This window comes from Zootoca vivipara, chromosome 15 (assembly GCF_965207765.1).
Source record: "Zootoca vivipara chromosome 15, rZooViv2.hap1.1, whole genome shotgun sequence".
NCBI classification, from domain to species: Eukaryota; Metazoa; Chordata; class Lepidosauria; order Squamata; family Lacertidae; genus Zootoca; species Zootoca vivipara.
In genome coordinates this window covers 31,186,115-31,204,708 of record NC_142598.1, presented here as the reverse complement: position 1 = coordinate 31,204,708, position 18,594 = coordinate 31,186,115, and the positions used below count along the sequence as shown (strand labels likewise).

The 18,594-nt window shown below is 43.0% G+C and overlaps 1 protein-coding gene across 12 annotated transcripts in view; it reads right to left on the bottom strand.

Annotated features, from left to right (window-relative positions):
• NFIB (nuclear factor I B) overlaps positions 1-18,594 on the bottom strand; it is a 204,859-nt gene that overhangs the window by 77,140 nt on the left and 109,125 nt on the right. For all 12 annotated transcript variants that reach the window (XM_035140574.3, XM_088658444.1, XM_088658447.1 and 9 more), the window contains exon 3: positions 9,684-9,737. In XM_035140574.3, the coding sequence (XP_034996465.3) occupies positions 9,684-9,737 (54 nt within the window). The remainder of the gene's footprint in view (positions 1-9,683; positions 9,738-18,594) is intronic.

Sequence of the window (18,594 nt, the reverse complement as noted above, 5' to 3'; positions counted from 1 at the left end):
AAGAATCTGGGCCATATTTAATGGTTTGGGTTACTTGAGGTGCTGGCAATGTTAACTAGGAAAGCTTCTTGGGTGTCTATGTGTTTTGATGAGAACTTGTCGAAGGTGCTAGGCAAGGAAACGGGCAAAAACCTCTGCTTGGCCACTGGGCCTGTAATACTGCATGTGGATGCTGCAGCTGTACCACCGCAAAGTTGTGATGTTGCACAACTCGAGTGCTCCTTATACCCCCTTGCTATAGCCTCCCCGACTTGCACAGGCAATGCAATGATCTCATGCAATTCCAGCTGTGCTACAATAAGTTGGTGAAACTGGGTTCCCCGACTAATACATGTGTTTATGTATAATCGATTCACATGTAGGATCTTGTAAAGTGTAGCACCTGCCTATCAACGGTAACTGAATAACAACAAATTCCTCATATGTTGCAATCATTCCAGGAAGGAACAGCTCAGTTTATAATTGAATATGGAAGGGTGCCATCAGAGTTCTTGCCCTGCAGCAACACACAACACACACACACACACACACACACACAGAGAGAGAGAGAGAGAGAGAGAGAGAGAGAGAGAGAGAGAGAGAGAGAGAGAGAGAGAACCTTCTCTCCAACAGAGATTTACCAACTGCAGCCAATATGTTTAAAAACTGGGAACTTCTTGGTCCAAAAGCCATGCAGCTTCCAATCAACGGGTTTCTCTGCCTACTGAAAGTGTTGGTCCATCTGTTAGTCAGGTGCCATGGGCAACAGTACCAAAGTCCATTTCATTAATTTATGAAAGCTTTAGGGATACCAATGGTTTGTGTGTGATCCATGGCTTATATCAGGCATCCCCAAACTTCAGCCCTCCAGATGTTTTGGACTACAATTCCCATCATCCCTGACCACTGGTCCTGTTAGTTAGGGATCATGGGAGTTGTAGGCCAAAACATCTGGAGGGCCGCAGTTTGGGGATGCCTGGCTTATATGGATTTCCAGCTTCTTCATGGTGCTACAAAGATTATGAGATCGGCGACTGACATGTGTGGCATTTCGTTTTCATAAACATTGGTTCGTCTTCCTACTACTGGCTAAACCTTAAGAATGAGCCAAGTAGCTCATTGAAATTTGTGGGACTGTTAAGATTTCAAGCATCTTCCTACAACGAGAAAATGTGCTTTTAGACACTAAACACTGGCACATAAAAAAAACCAAAAGCAGAGAAAATGCTATGCTGAGTGTTGCAAGAAAAAAAAAGTATTGTGTAGGATGGGAATGGCTTATGCAGGAACAGATTCTCTGCCTAGTACTACAGGAGTTGTGCAGGTTTTGTGCTACTGAAGTTAGTAAAATTTTGAAGTTCATCAACAAACTATTTCAGGATCTCTAAACTTGTGTTCGATTTCTCACATGAGAGGCATGAGTTTAGCAACTAATTCTGCAGAACCGGAAGATCAGTTACTTCTTAGAAATGAAAAGAAACAATGAATAAGCAAATAGTGATGTAGATAAATATAATTTATTATTATATTATTATTATGCAAGAAAATTTATACAAATAGATTCTGGTCCATTTGTTATTTACAAAAACATTGTGCCAAAGTGTTTTCAGTATTGTATCATTCAACACGTTGATTTTGCTTTAAGCAGAAGAGAGGCAAGGGACTCTCAGGCCGTATCTTTCCTATCCTTCTTGCTATACAGGTTAGTTCCCTGTCCGCAAGAGGGTAAGTTATAGTGCAGTAAAATAATACAGCCATCCATGCTCAAAACACATGCAACTCAATAAAAAACTACTAATTATATTTTCAGAAGAGCTATAAAGATTTAAGACCACCTAGTACTACTAAAAGATTAATTCTGGAGCCATGTTAATGCTTGCCCCGCCCTAAACAGCCAACAGAAAACCATTACATAGCCCGTATAGCCAGGCTCAAGGGTACGTAGCTCTTCCAAGGCTGCTGACCACATCTATCAGAGTATTCTGATAGATCCCTGGGATCCACAGCCAGAAGAGGCATTCTACTTCCAAGGCAAACACAAGCTGTTTTGAGGAAGTGAATGTTTTTTCTTCCCCTCTGCTAAGTTTCAGCAAATGATTTGGCATGCTGGACACCATGGGATGATTTTATTGGGCTCCATCTTGTAGCCAGAATTAAGAGTTTGAGAGTGGGCCAGACCCTCCAAGCATCCACAACGGCCGACATCGATGTTGAAATCTAGCATCGCCTGAGCTCTGTGAGTGCAACTTTCTCCCGTTTGAAGTGCAAAGTGTTTGAGGGCCAGGACATTCGCAAGGAAAGCAAAATGCTTGTTTAAAAAGCTATTGTACTACCAACTGTACGCTTGTGAAACATGGACCACTTATAAACCCCATCTCCAACTCCTCAAAAGACTCTACCAACGGTGTCTCAAAAAATTTTTTACACATCACTTGGGGAAGTCAGGCAAACTAATGTCAGTGTACTGGAAGAAGCAAAGATCACCAGTGTCGAAGCAATGATTCTCCAACATCAACTTTGTTGGACTGGTCATGTGGTTTGGATACTTCATTATTATCTTCCAAAGCAACTACTCTGTTCCAAACTTAATGGAAAGCACAATGCTGGTGAACAACAAAAGAAGCTTAAAGATGCTCTCAAGGCAAATCTAAAAATATGCAGTATAAGCCACAGATAATTGGGAAACACTTGGGGAGTGTTTCCCAATTCTCCAACTGGAGAATAGCCTCCACCAAAACCATCATGAAGAAGCACGAATTAAGAACGAAAGGGAGAAACGAGCTAAGAGGAAGATATGTTTGGCAAATCCTCACCATGATCAATTCCTGCCTGGAAACCTATGTCTCCACTGTGGAAGGACGTACAGATCCAGAATTGGCCTCCAGTCACTTACAGACTCACTGTTAAAACTGTGTTCATGGAAGACAATCTTACTCGGCTAAGAGTGATCGCCAAAGAAGAAAGAAAGAAGGAGCACATTATCTAACACGAAGGATTATCAGGTTTCCCTGTTTAACCAGAATTAACGCAGGTGGCGCTGTGGGTTAGACCACAGAGCTGCGGTTGAAATCCCTGCGACAGGGTGAGCTCCCGTTGCTCGGTCCCAGCTCCTGCCAACCTAGCAGTTCGAAAGCACGTCAAAGTGCAAGTAGATAAATAGGTTCGCCAGAAGCGGCTTAGTCATGCTGGCCACATGACCTGGAAGCTGTACGCCAGCTCCCTTGGCCAATAACGTGAGATGAGTGCCGCAACCCCAGAGTCGGTCATGACTGGACCTAATGGTCAGGGGTCCCTTTACATTTACCTTTAACTAGCACTTGAAGCTGGTTAGCAAACTTCCCTTTTTTCAGAAATCTAAAAATGCTTGAAATCTAATTCAGCTTCAGCTTTCCGTAAGTCTTAAAGAAAAACAGGGGAATAGCTTTCTACTACATTTCCAGAACCTGGTGTTATGTACTCACTTTGTTACATGAGCTACACTACTCTAGAACACTAATATCATCCAATATGTTAATTCAGCCGCAGAATAGCTTTAAATGGAATACTGGTAGATAGAAGCAATGCATTTTCATAGGTGCAACTTTTCCCAGCATGGAAACATGGTTGCTCAGAACCTTGCAATTACAAAAAAAAAAAAAGGGCAAGGGGGGGAGGAAGAGCAGGAGTGCTTTTAAAGAGAAGGATTTTGCAGCAAGTATTGTTCCTAAGCAGCACTGATTGTTCCTAACCCCCACCCCACCCCCCATGCTATATGGCACCTCTTTTCTTGATGGGAAATTGGCATTCTACTTGTCCTTGGTGCTGATTTCCAGGATAAAGAAAAGTAGTTTAGAGTTCTTTTGTTCTTTTTTCTTTATTGACTGCTCGCCAAGAAAGGTTATTCTCTTGGTGTTTTTGAAAAGGTACAGAACCTCAGTATTTATTTATTTAACAACCACATGTTCAGCATTTGCATAGCATCTCAAAAACCGACTTTTTCAGACATTACTGAGCATCAGTCACCAAGGTCCAGACTTGAAACATCTTAGTGCAGTGGTTGTCAACCAGTATGCCATGGCACACTGGGCTGCCTTGAATGGTGGTCAGGGGTGCCACGGGCAAAACTGGCCTCTATCCCTCTTTCCTCTGATGCCCTCTCATGTCTCTGCCTCCCAAAGGCTTGCAGGGCTGCTTGTTGCAGCAGCCCTGGCTACAAGCTCCCCGGGGGAATGGTGCCTCTGGGACTGGCCAGGGGGTGCTGGCTCAAGCCCCTGTGGGGCAGTGAGAGGAGGCACCTCTCTTTGGGGCAAGGGGGGCCAGTTCAGACACCAGGGGCAGAAGCTGTGGCTGCCCAGAGCACTCCTAAGGAGACGGGAGAAGTTAGGAGGCTGAAGGAATACCCCACAAGGGAGGGTGTTTGAGAAAGCGTGAGAGGCTGCCAGCTCTGCAAGCAAGGGGGGGACATAACTGGGCTCCTGGACCTCACAAAAGGTGCCGCAGAAAAAATGTAGTTGGTTGGGGGGGGGAGGCGTGGACCCCAAAGGTTGGAAACCTCTGTCTTAGATGTATTGTGTTTAGAGCTTGGCAATATACGGATATATCATCCAAAACAGGTTTCACCTATTGTGATGGACAGATTGTGATTTCATAATTTTTGACCTGGCAATATTTATTTTATTCATTTATTGAATTCATATACAGTGGGACCTCGACTTACGAATTTAATCCGTTCCGAATGCACACTCGTAGGTCGAAAACTTCATAAGTCGAGTTTCCCATTGGAAAAAATTTGTAAGTCGAGGAAACCGCATCTAAAAACTCGTAAGTTGAGGAAACCGCATCTAGCCACGAATGGGTTTTCCGTTCGGATGTTGAAAAAATTGTAAGCGCGCAGCCACTTTTTCCGCTCGTAACTTGAAAATGTTGGATGTCGAGTAGCTCATAAGTCGAGGTCCCACTGTACTCACCTATACCCAGAGGTCTCAGAGTGGTTTACAGAAAACATCACAATACGTATATAAAATCAAAATAAGAACAATAATCCAATAGCACCCCCACCCCAAAGGAGTCACATCTTAAAAGGGTATAGGATGTCGATCTGGTCAACCAAAGGCCTGGTTAAAAAGGAACGTTTTTGCCTGGCACCTAAAGGTATATAATGAAGGCACCAGGCGAACTTCCCTGGGGAGAGCATTCCACAGATGGGGAGCCACTGTAGAGAAGGCCCCGTTCTCGTGTTGCCACCCTCTGGAGCTCTTGAGGAGGAAGCACACAAAGGAGGAGGTCCACAGAAGATTTGCTATTGTGATTTGTGTGTGCTCTATGCAAAATTCACAATGCAGGAAAAACCACGAAGCTCCATCCTAATTTCAGACATTGCGATATATCAGTATATCACAATGTTTAGCTGGTGATATATCACAAAGTTGAAAGCCAGGTATCGCCCAGCCCTAATTGCCTAATACTGAAGAAGTATTAGTGCTAAGACAAGGACCACCTAAGTAACAGAGTCAGCAATTTTAGCCAGTTCCTATTATGCACAACTTCAACAAATGATTAAGGGGGGGGGGGGAGAGTGCAAATAAACTTTTGAGGAATAAACGTCATTTAATTCAATAACAACAGATGAAAAGCAGTGGGAAGTACTCTACCATAAAAGTATTACAATCACACTCACTGCTGTATTGGTATTACCAATACTGTACAACACTGGGTAATTTCAGGAATACATTACAAGAGAATTTTAGCAGCTGTACCTAATGTTCTTTTGTTTGGCAAAGTCAGCTGCCCTCTCCTCCTTAGTTAAGAAGGCAAATTACCAGACATCCTAAAGAATGCAGAAGTCTAGCCAAACATAGAGAAACCAACTTTCAGTGCCAGCAGCCTTGCCAACAACTACACAGTTTCCAGGCTCCCTTTCCCCCCCCTCTCCCCCTTGGCAAAGCCCTTGAGAAGGTGATGGCATCCAAAACTCAAGTAAAAAATTTCTGCCAACATACTGGCTCCTTCATAATCAGGATGCAGATCAAAGCATGGCACAGAAGTGGTCCTGCTGGGAGGCGAGGTTGCCTGCCTACCATCAGAGATGGAGGGAGGTGGGGGAAATCCAAAACTTTCATCTAATAATCTCTGTGGCCTGTCAGACCAGTGGCCGCATGGTGTTTAACATTCATGCATTACCTCTTTGTGTTTCCCTGTCTAAAGCAATAAATAATAAGGAAACCCATGCCCCCACAAGGAAATTATGGTCTGGTATGTGCACAGTGTTGAGCCATGTTTTATTTAGCTTAACCATGCTTTGTTCTACCTTGTGGGACCAGCCCAATAGCTTAGCCATGCTTTGTTTATTTCCAGCTAACCATGATCATAAGCCACGGTTTGGTTTTGGCTTATGTAACTAGACTTGTTCTACAGATGGCTTGTCATTATGTGTGAACTCAGGATGGTTTGTTAACTATCGGCTGTTTGCCTGCTCCACCTCAGATGCTCGTGTTTCAAGTGTGGTACAAAGAACAAAAACTGATCTCAATATGAAGTGGCTCTTGTGTGCTTTTCCTGAAGAACTGAATCCTGGTCTTGCTTGGCAACAGGCTCCTATCCCAATTCCATTCCTCCCCTATAACCTTCCCCTCATGAGACAGCCAGCCATTGCTGCAATTTGTTTAGAGAAATTTAACGTGACTACAGTTGAGCACCCTCTCGTTTTGAAATGCCAGTAGGAATAGGAAAGCAGAACATTCGCAGAATATCCTGATTGTTCCACGGTGGTGGACAAGGCAGAAGATGCTTGGAATGACCACGGGAAGCAGCCCTAGACTGAACAAGGACTGTGATGGGATGTAAATGCCAATGAAGAAAGACCTCAGGCAACTCTGCCCTCAACACATAGCAAAGGCCGTTGCTGCCCATTGAGGCATTAGCTCTTCCTCTTTTCTCACCAGGAGGACGGCCAAGTCATGGAGGCAGCACTAGAACAATGTCAGCAACTTCTGCTGCACCAAGATGATCACACTATCAGAGAGGCTCCTTTTAAAGTCAAATACAAACCTGCCCTACAACGAGGTGGTTTTCAGGCCATTAGGATAGGAGCAGACCAGTGGGAGAGAGACCATCAGTACAGCTGATCTTGCTCTCCCGTAGGGCCACCTTGCAGAAGCTTTGAATGAATTGGCATCCCTATTCTGGAGTGTATCCAATCTGGAGAATTCTCTCAAGCAAGGCAAGGTGCTTTCTATCCTCCTAAGCCCAACTCAAGATTTGTGCATTCTCTTCTGGAACTTTGCAAATGCTCCTTACAAAAATTCGAACAGCTAATTTCTCACTCATTTTTAAATGGAAAACCTGAACAACTTGACAAAGTGGGAAAACAGGTTCCACCCTCAGCAGCAGCTGAGAACAATTTTTATTATTTTATGTCATTTTATGTAACTCATTACATTGTTATTCCACACCGTTCCTTTCAATGCAAAGGAAACAATGTGGGCAATGCCTAGCTGAGGGTCTCCCCAAGATCCGGGCCCTGACTGGCTTACTGGCAGGGAGGTAACGCCCTGGTGGTCATGATGGCCGAGGGGAATTCCCCCACGGGTCTGGCTAGCGGTAGACAGCAAGGGTCCGCAACAGATGCCCCCTGGGGAAGCGGTGAGCATCCATTATGCATCATTTGCAGATGAAAACAACAGCGGTGAATACCAAAAATATGTGCCGGGTTTGTTTTCGTCCCAGTTCATCTTCAGAAATGCATCAGCATACAAGATTGAGCTTGTACACCTTTAAACTATAGTTCCTTCACCTCTTTGAGAGAATGTTGTTGCTTACTCTGATTAGTGAGTTCACAGTAAACAGACAGCTGTGGAAAACTGAGGCAGCATGGAAAGAGTTGCTTTTTCTTAAATTGTGTATAAAAAGCACAATATCATGAACATGACCGGAAAAATTGCCAGCCCCGTTCTCCCTCCATCATCTTTCCCAATCGCATCACCAAAACAGAAGCCCCTATTCCTCACTCACTAGCTACCAGCATCCCAAAACCATCAGTGTAACTCCAGCCCCAAACTGCCAATGTCACCATTTCTCCATACCAGGGGTCAGAAAAGCTTTTCAGCAGGGGGCCGGTCCACTGTCCCTCAGACCTTGGGGGGGGGAGCAGGACTATATATTTTTTTTGGAGGGGGAGGGAAATGAACAAATTCCTATGGCCCACAAATAACCCAGAGATGCATTTTAAATAAAAGCACACATTCTACTCATGTAAAAACATCAGGCAGGCCCCACAAATAACCCAGAGGTGCATTTTAAATAAAAGCACACATTCTACTCATGTAAAAACATCAGGCAGGCCCCACAAATAACCCAGAGGTGCATTTTAAATAAAAGCACACATTCTACTCATGTAAAAACATCAGGCAGGCCCCACAAATAACCCAGAGGTGCATTTTAAATAAAAGCACACATTCTACTCATGTAGAAACACGCTGATTCTCAGACTGTCCGTAGGCCAGATTTAGAAGGCAATTGGGCCGGATCTGGCCCCCGAGCCTTAGTTTGCCTACCCATGCTCCATACCCAATCACTAAAATGCTTGTGTCTTTTTTACATACCCAATCTCTGAAAGCTCCACACATTTCTTAACTACATCATCTTCCACAAACAGCATTGGCACCAAACTCTCTCTCCCGCCTTGTCCCATTTAAAATCTAACTGCAACGGTTACTGCTTTAAGCCCTTAAAATGGGCTTCAGAACAGGCCCGAAGTCTATCCAAGAGAGAGTTTAAGCTCTCTGCCTTGCTTGCCACGCAAGGACCTCTCAGCATGCCAGCTCTGGAAGGCTAGAGATATGCACGAGAGATCTTGCAGGAATTCAAGCGGCCCCATGAGATCTCATGAGAGCATCCCAAAAACAGCACAGAGGGCCTTGCCTCCAAAGCTAAAGGGGTCTTTTCAAGATGGGTCCACTTGAGTTACCTGGCATGAAAAGAGCTGGAGGGTTAGGGATGGTCACACAGAAGTAGCTCCAAGGGGGTCATGCACCATCCCCAAAACGTAACCCCCACACAAGGTGGGGCTATACTGTACAGTGGTACGTTGGTAGTCTTTCCCTTCCATAATGGGGCTTTCTCCCTCTCTGTGCCCTGTGCCATTCTCACATCTGCTACAGAGAGTATGGGGCAAGCCTTTCTTTCCAGCTGGAACTCAGTTCCAGCACCTCTCAGAGAATTAGGGAGGCATTCATGGCGGGTTCCAGGACCTCTTTTTCTAGAAAACAAGCACTGGTTAGGGGGACACCTAAAACACATTTAGGGAGGGTGCAGTGGTGGTGGGAGAACAGTCCCTTGTGTGCAAGAATATATCATTTCACTGACGGAACGAACATTCACCTTAAGTGCTACCTCATGTTTCATTCTCATACAGCAAACAAAAAATGCAGAATTTAATACAAGGTTTTTTCCAAAATAACATAATTTGGAATGCAACTTCCTACTTCCCCACCCCACCCCTTTTCCAATAGCAAGCTAGCTTCCATTAACCAGAATCTCGATGAAACTATGACTGAGGCATATGCTGCTCCGCAAGAACTAATTGAAACTGCAGCTTACCCTAATCACAACTGCGCTTGCCAGAACAAAATAGGTTACCGACCAATTATACACTCTTAACCATTAACAGTACGATCTTTGTTCTCAAACAATGTTCAATTGCAAAACGGCCTAGAACTCATTTTTACCTGGTGGGTTCTTGGCAGGATCATTGTGGCTTGGACTTCCTGATTGTCCAGAATCTGAAAAGAAATTGAAGAAACGTATCAGCAACTTGCTACTGATTTGTCCTGGGTTAGTTTTCTTTGAACCAACACGATCTGTATGATTTGCATTTTAAATAGCTCTTTTACACCCCTTTCCGCAAACAGCAACCTGTTGGCGTGCTCTGTGATAACTCTGCAGAGTTAGGCACATATGCATTCTACAAATCATTACAGCACTTACACTGGGTTGGGGTTTTTGTGTGTGTGTGTGTTTTGTATTTGCAAATCTCATTGAAGAAAAAATATTTTTGAAAACTCCCCAATTGGAAGGAAGGAAGGAAGGAAGGAAGGAAGGAAGGAAGGAAGGAGGAGGGAAGATCGATCCCAGCAACTTCGTTGAAGTTAGGAAGAAAAGAAACCACAGCATTTGAGAGTTTGGAACTAGTGTTCCACATTCCAGATATTTTAAGGCTGCAATCCTATACAGTGGTGCCTTGACTTACGAATTTAATCCATTCTGAAGGCAACTTCGTAAGTCGAAAAATTCGTAAGTCAAAAAACGCCATTGGAAATACAATTTCCCATAGCAATGCATTGAAAATGGAAAAATTCGTAAGTCGAAGCAACCCTATCTAAAAATTCGCAAGTCGAAAAATCCCTATCTAAAACCGCCGCGGGGTTTTTTTTTTTATGTTGAGACATTCGTAAGCACGCAGCCATTACCCCCATTCGTAAGTTGAAAAATTTGGTTGTCGAGTCGTTTGTAAGTCGAGATACCACTGTACATGCTGGCCTTGAAGCTAGCACCATTAATCTAAATGAAGGTAACTTTCTGAGGAGATATGCATAGGATTGTGGTGTAAGAAACCAAATATTGGAACAAGAATTTTATTTGCCCACACTGTATGCCAAACATTGCTGTCGCCTTCTGAAACACCTTCATATTTATTTATTAAATTTATACCCTCAGTCCAGCGGAACGCAAGGTGGAAACACTTTTTTTTTCCAGTTTTCAATTTAACAATCATCCTTTACATTTATAGCCCTAATTTCATCTTCCCTCCTCTCCTTCTCTGGTTACATAATTTAATTCATTTAATTAAACTGCAACACCCCCTTAACAACTTTTTTTTAGTTCTACTTTTCTCCCTTTTAACTGCTTGATTTTAAATTAATCCTGCCAATGTGTTTAGTTGTTTACAATGATTCTTTAATGATTCTACATAACTTTGTCATTCTTTAATAAAAAACACTTTCTTCTTGATTGCTATTTTCTTCTCGTAAGTTTTGCCATTTCTGTGTATTCCATTAGTTTGGCTTGCCACTCTTCCTTGGTTGGTACGGTATCTTCCTTCCATCTCCCAGGGCGGCAACACCTAATGCGATCTCACTGCTGTGAGCTGTATCACATGCAAATCTTCCCAGGCCCCAAAATCCAGGCACCATCCTTTGGGAAAATTCGATCTTATACTGCCAAGAAGCTATGTCATTTATGACACAGTCTGAAGACACATCATTTCAACTAGACCTTTGGGGAGAACTGAAAATGCCTCGGTAAAACTGAATTTCTTCTAGCATACAAAAATACTGAGATATGCTGGCTACCTGTCTCCTTTATTGGATTCTTCAAAATACTTAGGACCAATGCTATTTTGAGAGAAAGAGGTGCCAGAGCTCACCCATGAACTTCTTCCTTGTTCTCTTAGAATGACAATGGCACCCACCTGAAATTGAGCTCCAGCGAGTTCTGGCAAAAAGCCATGCTTAGGACTTATTTTATTCCAAGTATTTTTTATTTAATCAGAAGGCTGATCGCCGAAGAATTGATGCTTTTGAATTATGGTGCTGGAGGAGACTCTTGAGAGTCCCATGGACTGAAAGAAGATCAAACCTATGCATTCTGAAGGAAATCAGCCCTGAGTGCTCACTGGAAGGACAGATCCTGAAGCTGAGGCTCCAATACTTTGGCCACCTCATGAGAAGAGAAGACTCCCTAGAAAAGACCCTGATGCTGGGAAAGATTGAGGGCACTAGGAAAAGGGGACTACAGAGGACGAGATGGTTGGACAGTGTTCTCGAAGCTACAAACATGAGTCTGACCAAACTGCAGGAGGCAGTAGAAGACAGGAGTGCCTGGCGTGCTCTGGTCCATGGGGTCACGAAGAGTCGGACACGACTAAACAACAAAACAACAACATTTTTAATTTAAATAGTGTCAAGCTTTAGAGAAGGGATTCCAGATGTTCTTCTCTCTCTCTCCCTCCCTCCCCCCCTCTCTCATATTTTTATCTCCCATCATAAACCCTCCTTCTGGAAGTCCACTTGGCAGAAGCCACCAAGCATCTAACCACACTTGCATCAAGTCATTGTTTTGCTGCCTACCCTTTTCAGAGTTGCAACCTCAAAAGTGTAACCTGGATCTTACGGCGTGACCCTGGGTTTTTTTGTGTGTGCATTTGAAGCTCGATGGTTTTAAAACACTTCTGGCCACATCTCTTCTGAAGTTCCACCAACAGCTTTTGCAGCGGCAGCGTATTCTCCTTATGCCATTTGCCAAGCTAGCCATTGTCAAAACTGTTCACTTTTCTACAGAGTGCTTTTAATTAAGTAAATAAAAGTGGCAATTAAATCAACATTATGTAATGTGTTTTTGATTTGTAATCACATTTAAATTAATTAACTGACTCAGCCCTTGCTTAGTTTTTTAACTGCCCTACTTAAGAAGAAGCAGAGCAGTGGGAGTAAATTCAGTTTTCATATACATGAAAAGAAATTAATGGAACTACAAAAGCTTATTAGAATTCATATCCCACAAAGCAAACTTTTCAGTGTTGCACGCCATTTATGGGGTTTGTCGAAATGTTAATCCTTGCTTGTTAATTTTAAAATAGTGTCTATGCCACGTGGCGTTGCTGGGTTTTAATGGGATACATTTTTACTAAGATACGTTTTGTTTTTGTAAGATCATAAAAATAGCCTGGTAGGAATGGTCGACTCAGTCCAGTAACTTGTCCTTACATTGGCAAGCAGAATCTAAGCACAATAACTCCCCCCCCCATGGTTTCCTGCAACTGGTACAACTTTGAACTTAAGGAAATGTATACATTTTTCATGGGTCTGAAATAAACTTCAAATATCATGTAACATTAGATGATCTCTTCTCTAAGGAAAGATTTACGCAGGTCTCCTGTGCTACATGTAAAAAGATATGAAAGAATAAAGTTCGTTTGCAAAACTTGCAAGAATCTGAAGGAAAGTGGGTGATTGATGTTTAATCTTGCCCATCTGAGAAATATCGCATAGTTTCTACTACGGCCTGATCTATAGGCTCTTAGAAAGTAAGCAATCTTTTATATTCAGGGATATAACAAATTTGTGACATGTTTTTAGAAAGGGAGGCCTGGAATGCTATTATACCGAAAGACTTAATTAGGAGAGAGAGGAAGTCAATGGCTAGAAACTCAAAGAGCATATACATTTATCAGATATGGTATCGAGAAATTTAGCTGAACCAAAATAATGTCTGGAATTTAATTGCAAATTGTTCCATCAAAAACAAGTCCATGCATATTGTTGGAAACAAGAATCTAGATTCAAAAGGGCACTTTCCCATACAAGAAGACCTCTTCAATCACAGAAGAATGGCATTGCATCTTCTTATTTGGAAAAGCAAAACTTATGCCCAGAACTTTCTCCCACTTGTGCATAAGAGTGAACTGCTATAGAACTACTACATCATTAGAGGACTTATTGTCACTTGTGTTGGTTGAGCAATTGCGCCTTAATTCTTTGGGCTGCATCCAAAGATCCAGGAGTACAAGATTCCAGGATCTAGTCTGGAGGCAAGTGAGGACACTGCCTTGCAGAAGCTAAGCAAGTCTAAGTCTGGTTAGTACCTGGATGGGAATCATATGAATACAGCCTTGGGTTCCATGATGACAGAAAGGAAGGGCATAAGTGGAAGAAATAATGTTAATAATTATGAATAAATAAACAATGTAAAAACCAAATGCAGTGGTTCCTTGGTTCTCAAACGTCTTAGTACTCAAACAACCTGGAACCCAAACACTGCAAACCCGGAAGTAAGTGTTCCGGTTTGCAAACTTTTTTTGGAAGCTGAACATACTCCATTTTGAGTGCCACACTTCCGTTTTGAGTGTTACGCTGAGGTCTGTCTCTTTTTGCTATTTATTTTGCTTTTTTTGTTTTTGCGACTTTTGTTTTTGTGACTGTGCGGAACCCAGTTCAGCTACTGATTGATTGATTGATTGTGTGACTGCAATACATTGATTATTGCTTTCATTTTATGGACCAATGGTCTCGTTACATAGTAAAATTCATGCTGTTTTAGGGGTTGTTTTTAAAAGTGTGGAATGGATTAATCCACTTTGCATTACCTTCTATGGGAAAGCGTGTCTTGGTTTTGGAACGCTTTGGTTTTGGAACAGACTTCCAGAATGGATTAAGTTTGAGAACCAAGGTACCACTATAGCACTGTTCTGAAAACACATACATTACCGCTTGTGGAAGCATTTGTACAATGCTGCAAAAGGCAAGTTTCTTAGATTCTCACTACATCCCCCATGGCACATCTCATTCCTTTCCTGAACACAGGGACACAAGACAAATCAGCCAGGCGGAAGCCACTCGGGCACCCAGAACGGCGAACATGACATGCACCCGGGGCGGGGCGTCGCTACGTAGTGCGCATGCGCGGCGTCACTACGTACGATGCATGCATCAAACGTAGCAATGCCGCTGGCAAAACATTTTGGGGAGAGCATAGAGCTAGGTGCCTGGCTCTCACCTCTCCCCAAGCTCCCAGGGGCTCTTACATGGCCCTAGCCCCTTGACAGGGGTCCAGACAAGAGCATGGCGAGCCCCTGGATTCCTTTAACAGAATACCCATGCAGCAGCAGCAATGGAGGGGCAAATTAACCAATGCCTAACTGCAACCTTACAAGTTGTGATGATTTGCTACGCAGTAGGCAAAAACCAAATGGCACCGGCCAATCAGCCAAATGGCAAAATTCCTACCAGGCCCCTGCTCCGAAAGCAGATGACCCCATGACAGGCATAGCAAGGTCAATACAAACAGCCCTAAATATAGGGAGGCTGGGTGGGTGATCCGATGCGTGCAGCGAAAAGAGGAAGCTCAACGCTGTGCGCAGGGAATAAATAGCCCCTCAACAGTCACTCATAAAATTGTTACACCAAATTCTCCCCAACAACTGAGGGGCACCCAATCAGATTCGTGGCCATCTATACTAACCTGTCCAGCAACAGTATTGGTTGCCCCCACCGCAACCCGTGCTCTCCATGATGGAGAACACGCTTTCCTGGATTTCCCCCCCCCTCCCCGCCATGGACCACTTGAAAATTGCTGAGCGTCTTGACACCCCACACAATGTTTCCTCTACCTTTTTGTAGAAATTGTAATGCATTGTGCTAGATGCTGGATGGTTTTTCATTATATTTTATTGCTTCTTTTAATTCTCATATTGTTCTACAATTTGAATTGTAATGAATAATCTGCATCCTCCTAAATTAGAATTCAGATCTTGGCCTCAGTTTCATTTAGCCTCACGCTGCTTTCTTCCCTCAACACATTATATGTTACGGTAATTCCTTTCTTTATTGTACCTATTATGAAAGGCACAGGATCCCAGAAATGGATTCACAAATACCTGACCAAATGAATTTTAGTAGTGATTTGTTAGGAATATTTCAAATTGTTAATTTTTTTGTTTCATATTTGTTGTGAACTGCCTTCAGCTCCTTGCTTAAATAAAGAAATAAATATGAGATGACTCCCCAACAACTTAACATCTAAGCTGCTTAGGATAGCAACCCTCTCTCATTTCTTTCTCTTTCTCCATGACATTACTTCCTGTTTCCTGAAACTGCTTTCGACCTTAGCATAAACTTACTTCCTTGGGATAGACAAGTACAGAAACTGCTTGTAGAAAAAGGATGGCAATGTTACAAGATCTTTATGCAACAGGAGAGACAGGAGAAGTGCCAAGAGGCTTTAAAATCAAGACAGAAAGAGGGGCCACATAAGATATCTGTGTTGTTTTTCCACTTGAAATTCCACTTTCCACTTGAAATTTGCACGTATGGTGTGGTAAAATCCTCTTTTCAATTTAGCAGACTATACTGCTATACTCTCGGGCCAACTGCAAGGTTGTTGTGTTGATATACAAAGCTCTGAACAACATGGGTCCAGAATATATTTGTTGGCTCAAGGAAAAAAACTGGTATAACTTGAGAATTCCCTGGATACCAAGATCCAGGTTTAGGGCAAGTACCCTTTGGGGAGAAAAAACAAGCAGAGATTTTAAAGTCTCTAAATACGCAGCAAAGAAAGCATGTAGATATAAGCTGCAAAGCCTTAAAATGTGCCTTTTAAAATTCCTTCTAAAATTTCCCACTTCTCCTAGCATAGAAAAAAGACCACAAGTTTGGTTAAGTTAAAAATACACATTATGAACCACCCTGTAAGTTTTCTTACAGACTCTCCAAAGATCAGATTCATGTGTTTTCCCATACATCGGTCAGAAAAGTTGCACAGGCAATAATCCCCACCTTAGTTACAAGGTAAAAAGTTCCTAGATTATGTGGGAGATTGCAGTCAAACATAACTACGCACAACTGCTAGTTTGTGCATGAAGGGGATAAGCACCAGAGGGTTGTATTGCTAAATAGACTCAGTTAGGCCACGCCCCCTCATCTTAGGAAGTGAAGCTTCTTCCCCTGCCTTTCTCACTCTTTCTCTGCACATCATTAAACTAAGAAGCTTGTTCCTGAGTTTACAGCACATGTTTGGTACTAGGTCCAGGTCAGCTCTGCAGTTACCTAAAGTGAGTATGAGTAAAATTCTTCTTGCTCTCACCTGAAAAACATCCTCTCATGCTGCCACCAGTAGGGTTTTTAATTCCTGTGAACTCTAGCAAAGGCACCTCCATTTGCAGCACTCTTTGATGTGTAAAAAAGAATAATTCAAAGAATTGCTGGTTCCAGCAAGACAGAACCCATCATAGTTGAGCTTTTTCCTATAAAGTCCCTTCAAGTTAACCACACAGCACTTTGTATGCAATTATAATAAACCAAAGGGAGTTTGTTAAATATGGCAAGGACAGCTGGATTGGGGGAGGAAGAAACGGAATAATTGCAAGGCAAAAAAACAAAATATGCATGCAGTCTTCCTAGCCTACGTGGGAAACCTAGTCTAAAGATGCAATTGCTTTTGAATTCATTTATGTATTTTTGGGAAGGTGTTGTTGCTATCCTCTAACGCAGGCATCCCCAGATGTTTTGGACTGCAATTCCCATCATCCATGACCACTGGTCCTGTTAGCTAGGGATCATGGGAGTTGTAGGCCAAAACATCTGGAGGGCTGCAGTTTGGGGATGCCTGCTCTAATGTGTCATCTCATAAAGTTGGGGTCTCTCTTTCATGACATGTACTAGAATATGGACACTGGAGTGTGACCCAGCTTTTTTCCCTCCAAAAACTCTCCCATCCCACCTACTAAGATTTTGCTCTTTCTCCACTGAGGCAAAATACAAATCGATAATATTAAAAACCTGGTTTTTCTCATGTGATTCTAAGTATCAGCTAGCAGAAGAAATATAAGAATAAGATAGTCACTGGTTCATAGGGCAAGATTCCTGTACATTTAAGTACATAAAAACAGCCCTGCTCGATCAAACCAAGAGATCTTCCAGGTCAGCATTTTGTTCCCACAGGGACTTAACTAAACACCTATCAGAAGCCCGACGAACAAGACCTGAGTACGACAACACTTTTCTCCAGTGTGGAAGGGCCATAGCTCATTGGTAGAGCTTTGCATGCAGAAGATCCTACGTTCAATATCTGGAATCTCCAGGTAGGGCTAGAAAGCTTGGAAACCCTCTGATGGTCAGCATGGACAATACTAAGCCAGCTGAACCCAATGGTCTGACTCTGTAGCTTCCTATGCTCCTATGACTACCAGCAACTAAGACACAGAGGCGTATGTGTCTGAAATTGGAATGAGTAGTCCTCTTACCTGTAATTCTGCCACACCTTTTTTTTATGGCAGAACTCATACCAGGTGACAGTTCGGCTTCAGTTACAAATCTTCACATCCCCTCCCTTATGACACATGCATTCTACTTTTAATTCATCCTGTTCTCACAGAAGGAATCTCAGGCTTTTGCTTCCTTTCGTAGCGGCTGCATACTTGTTGTCCTGAGACAGTCTTCTTCAGGGCAGTCTCGAGCAGGTCAGGCGCCCTGGCGCTGAGGGGCGGAAATCGCTCCGGTGCCCCCGCCCTCGCAGGGCGCAGCATGTTTTCCGTGCGGCGCCCAGCCTACCGGCCTGGGGCCCTGGTCTTCTTTCTTCCTCCCTAAACTTCTTCACCAACCTGGGGCTAGTTCTCCGTTTGCTGGAACAGTCACTGATATGCAGGTAGTGTTGCCAGACTCAATAGAGGACAGGACTTATGTGCCTTTAATTGCCCTGCTCTCTTTCAAGTCTGGAAACCTTAAAGAGAAACCAGCAGACCCTTTGTTTAATTTCCAAGCAAAGGGTCTGCTGGTTTCTCTTTAAGGTTTCCAGACTCAAAAGAGAGCAGGGCAATTACAGTGGTACCTCGGTTTATGAACACAATTGGTTCCGGAAGTCTGTTCATAAACTGAAGTGAACTTTCCCATTGAAAGTAATGGAAAGTGGATTAATCTGTTCCAAACGGTCCGCGGAGTACTTAAACTGAAGCGTTCATAAACTAAAGCGAACTTTCCCATTGAAAGTAATGGAAAGTGGATTAATTTGTTCCAAACGGTCCGCGGAGTACTTAAACTTAAGTGTTTAATGGAAAGTGGATTAATCCGTTCCAGACAGGTCCGC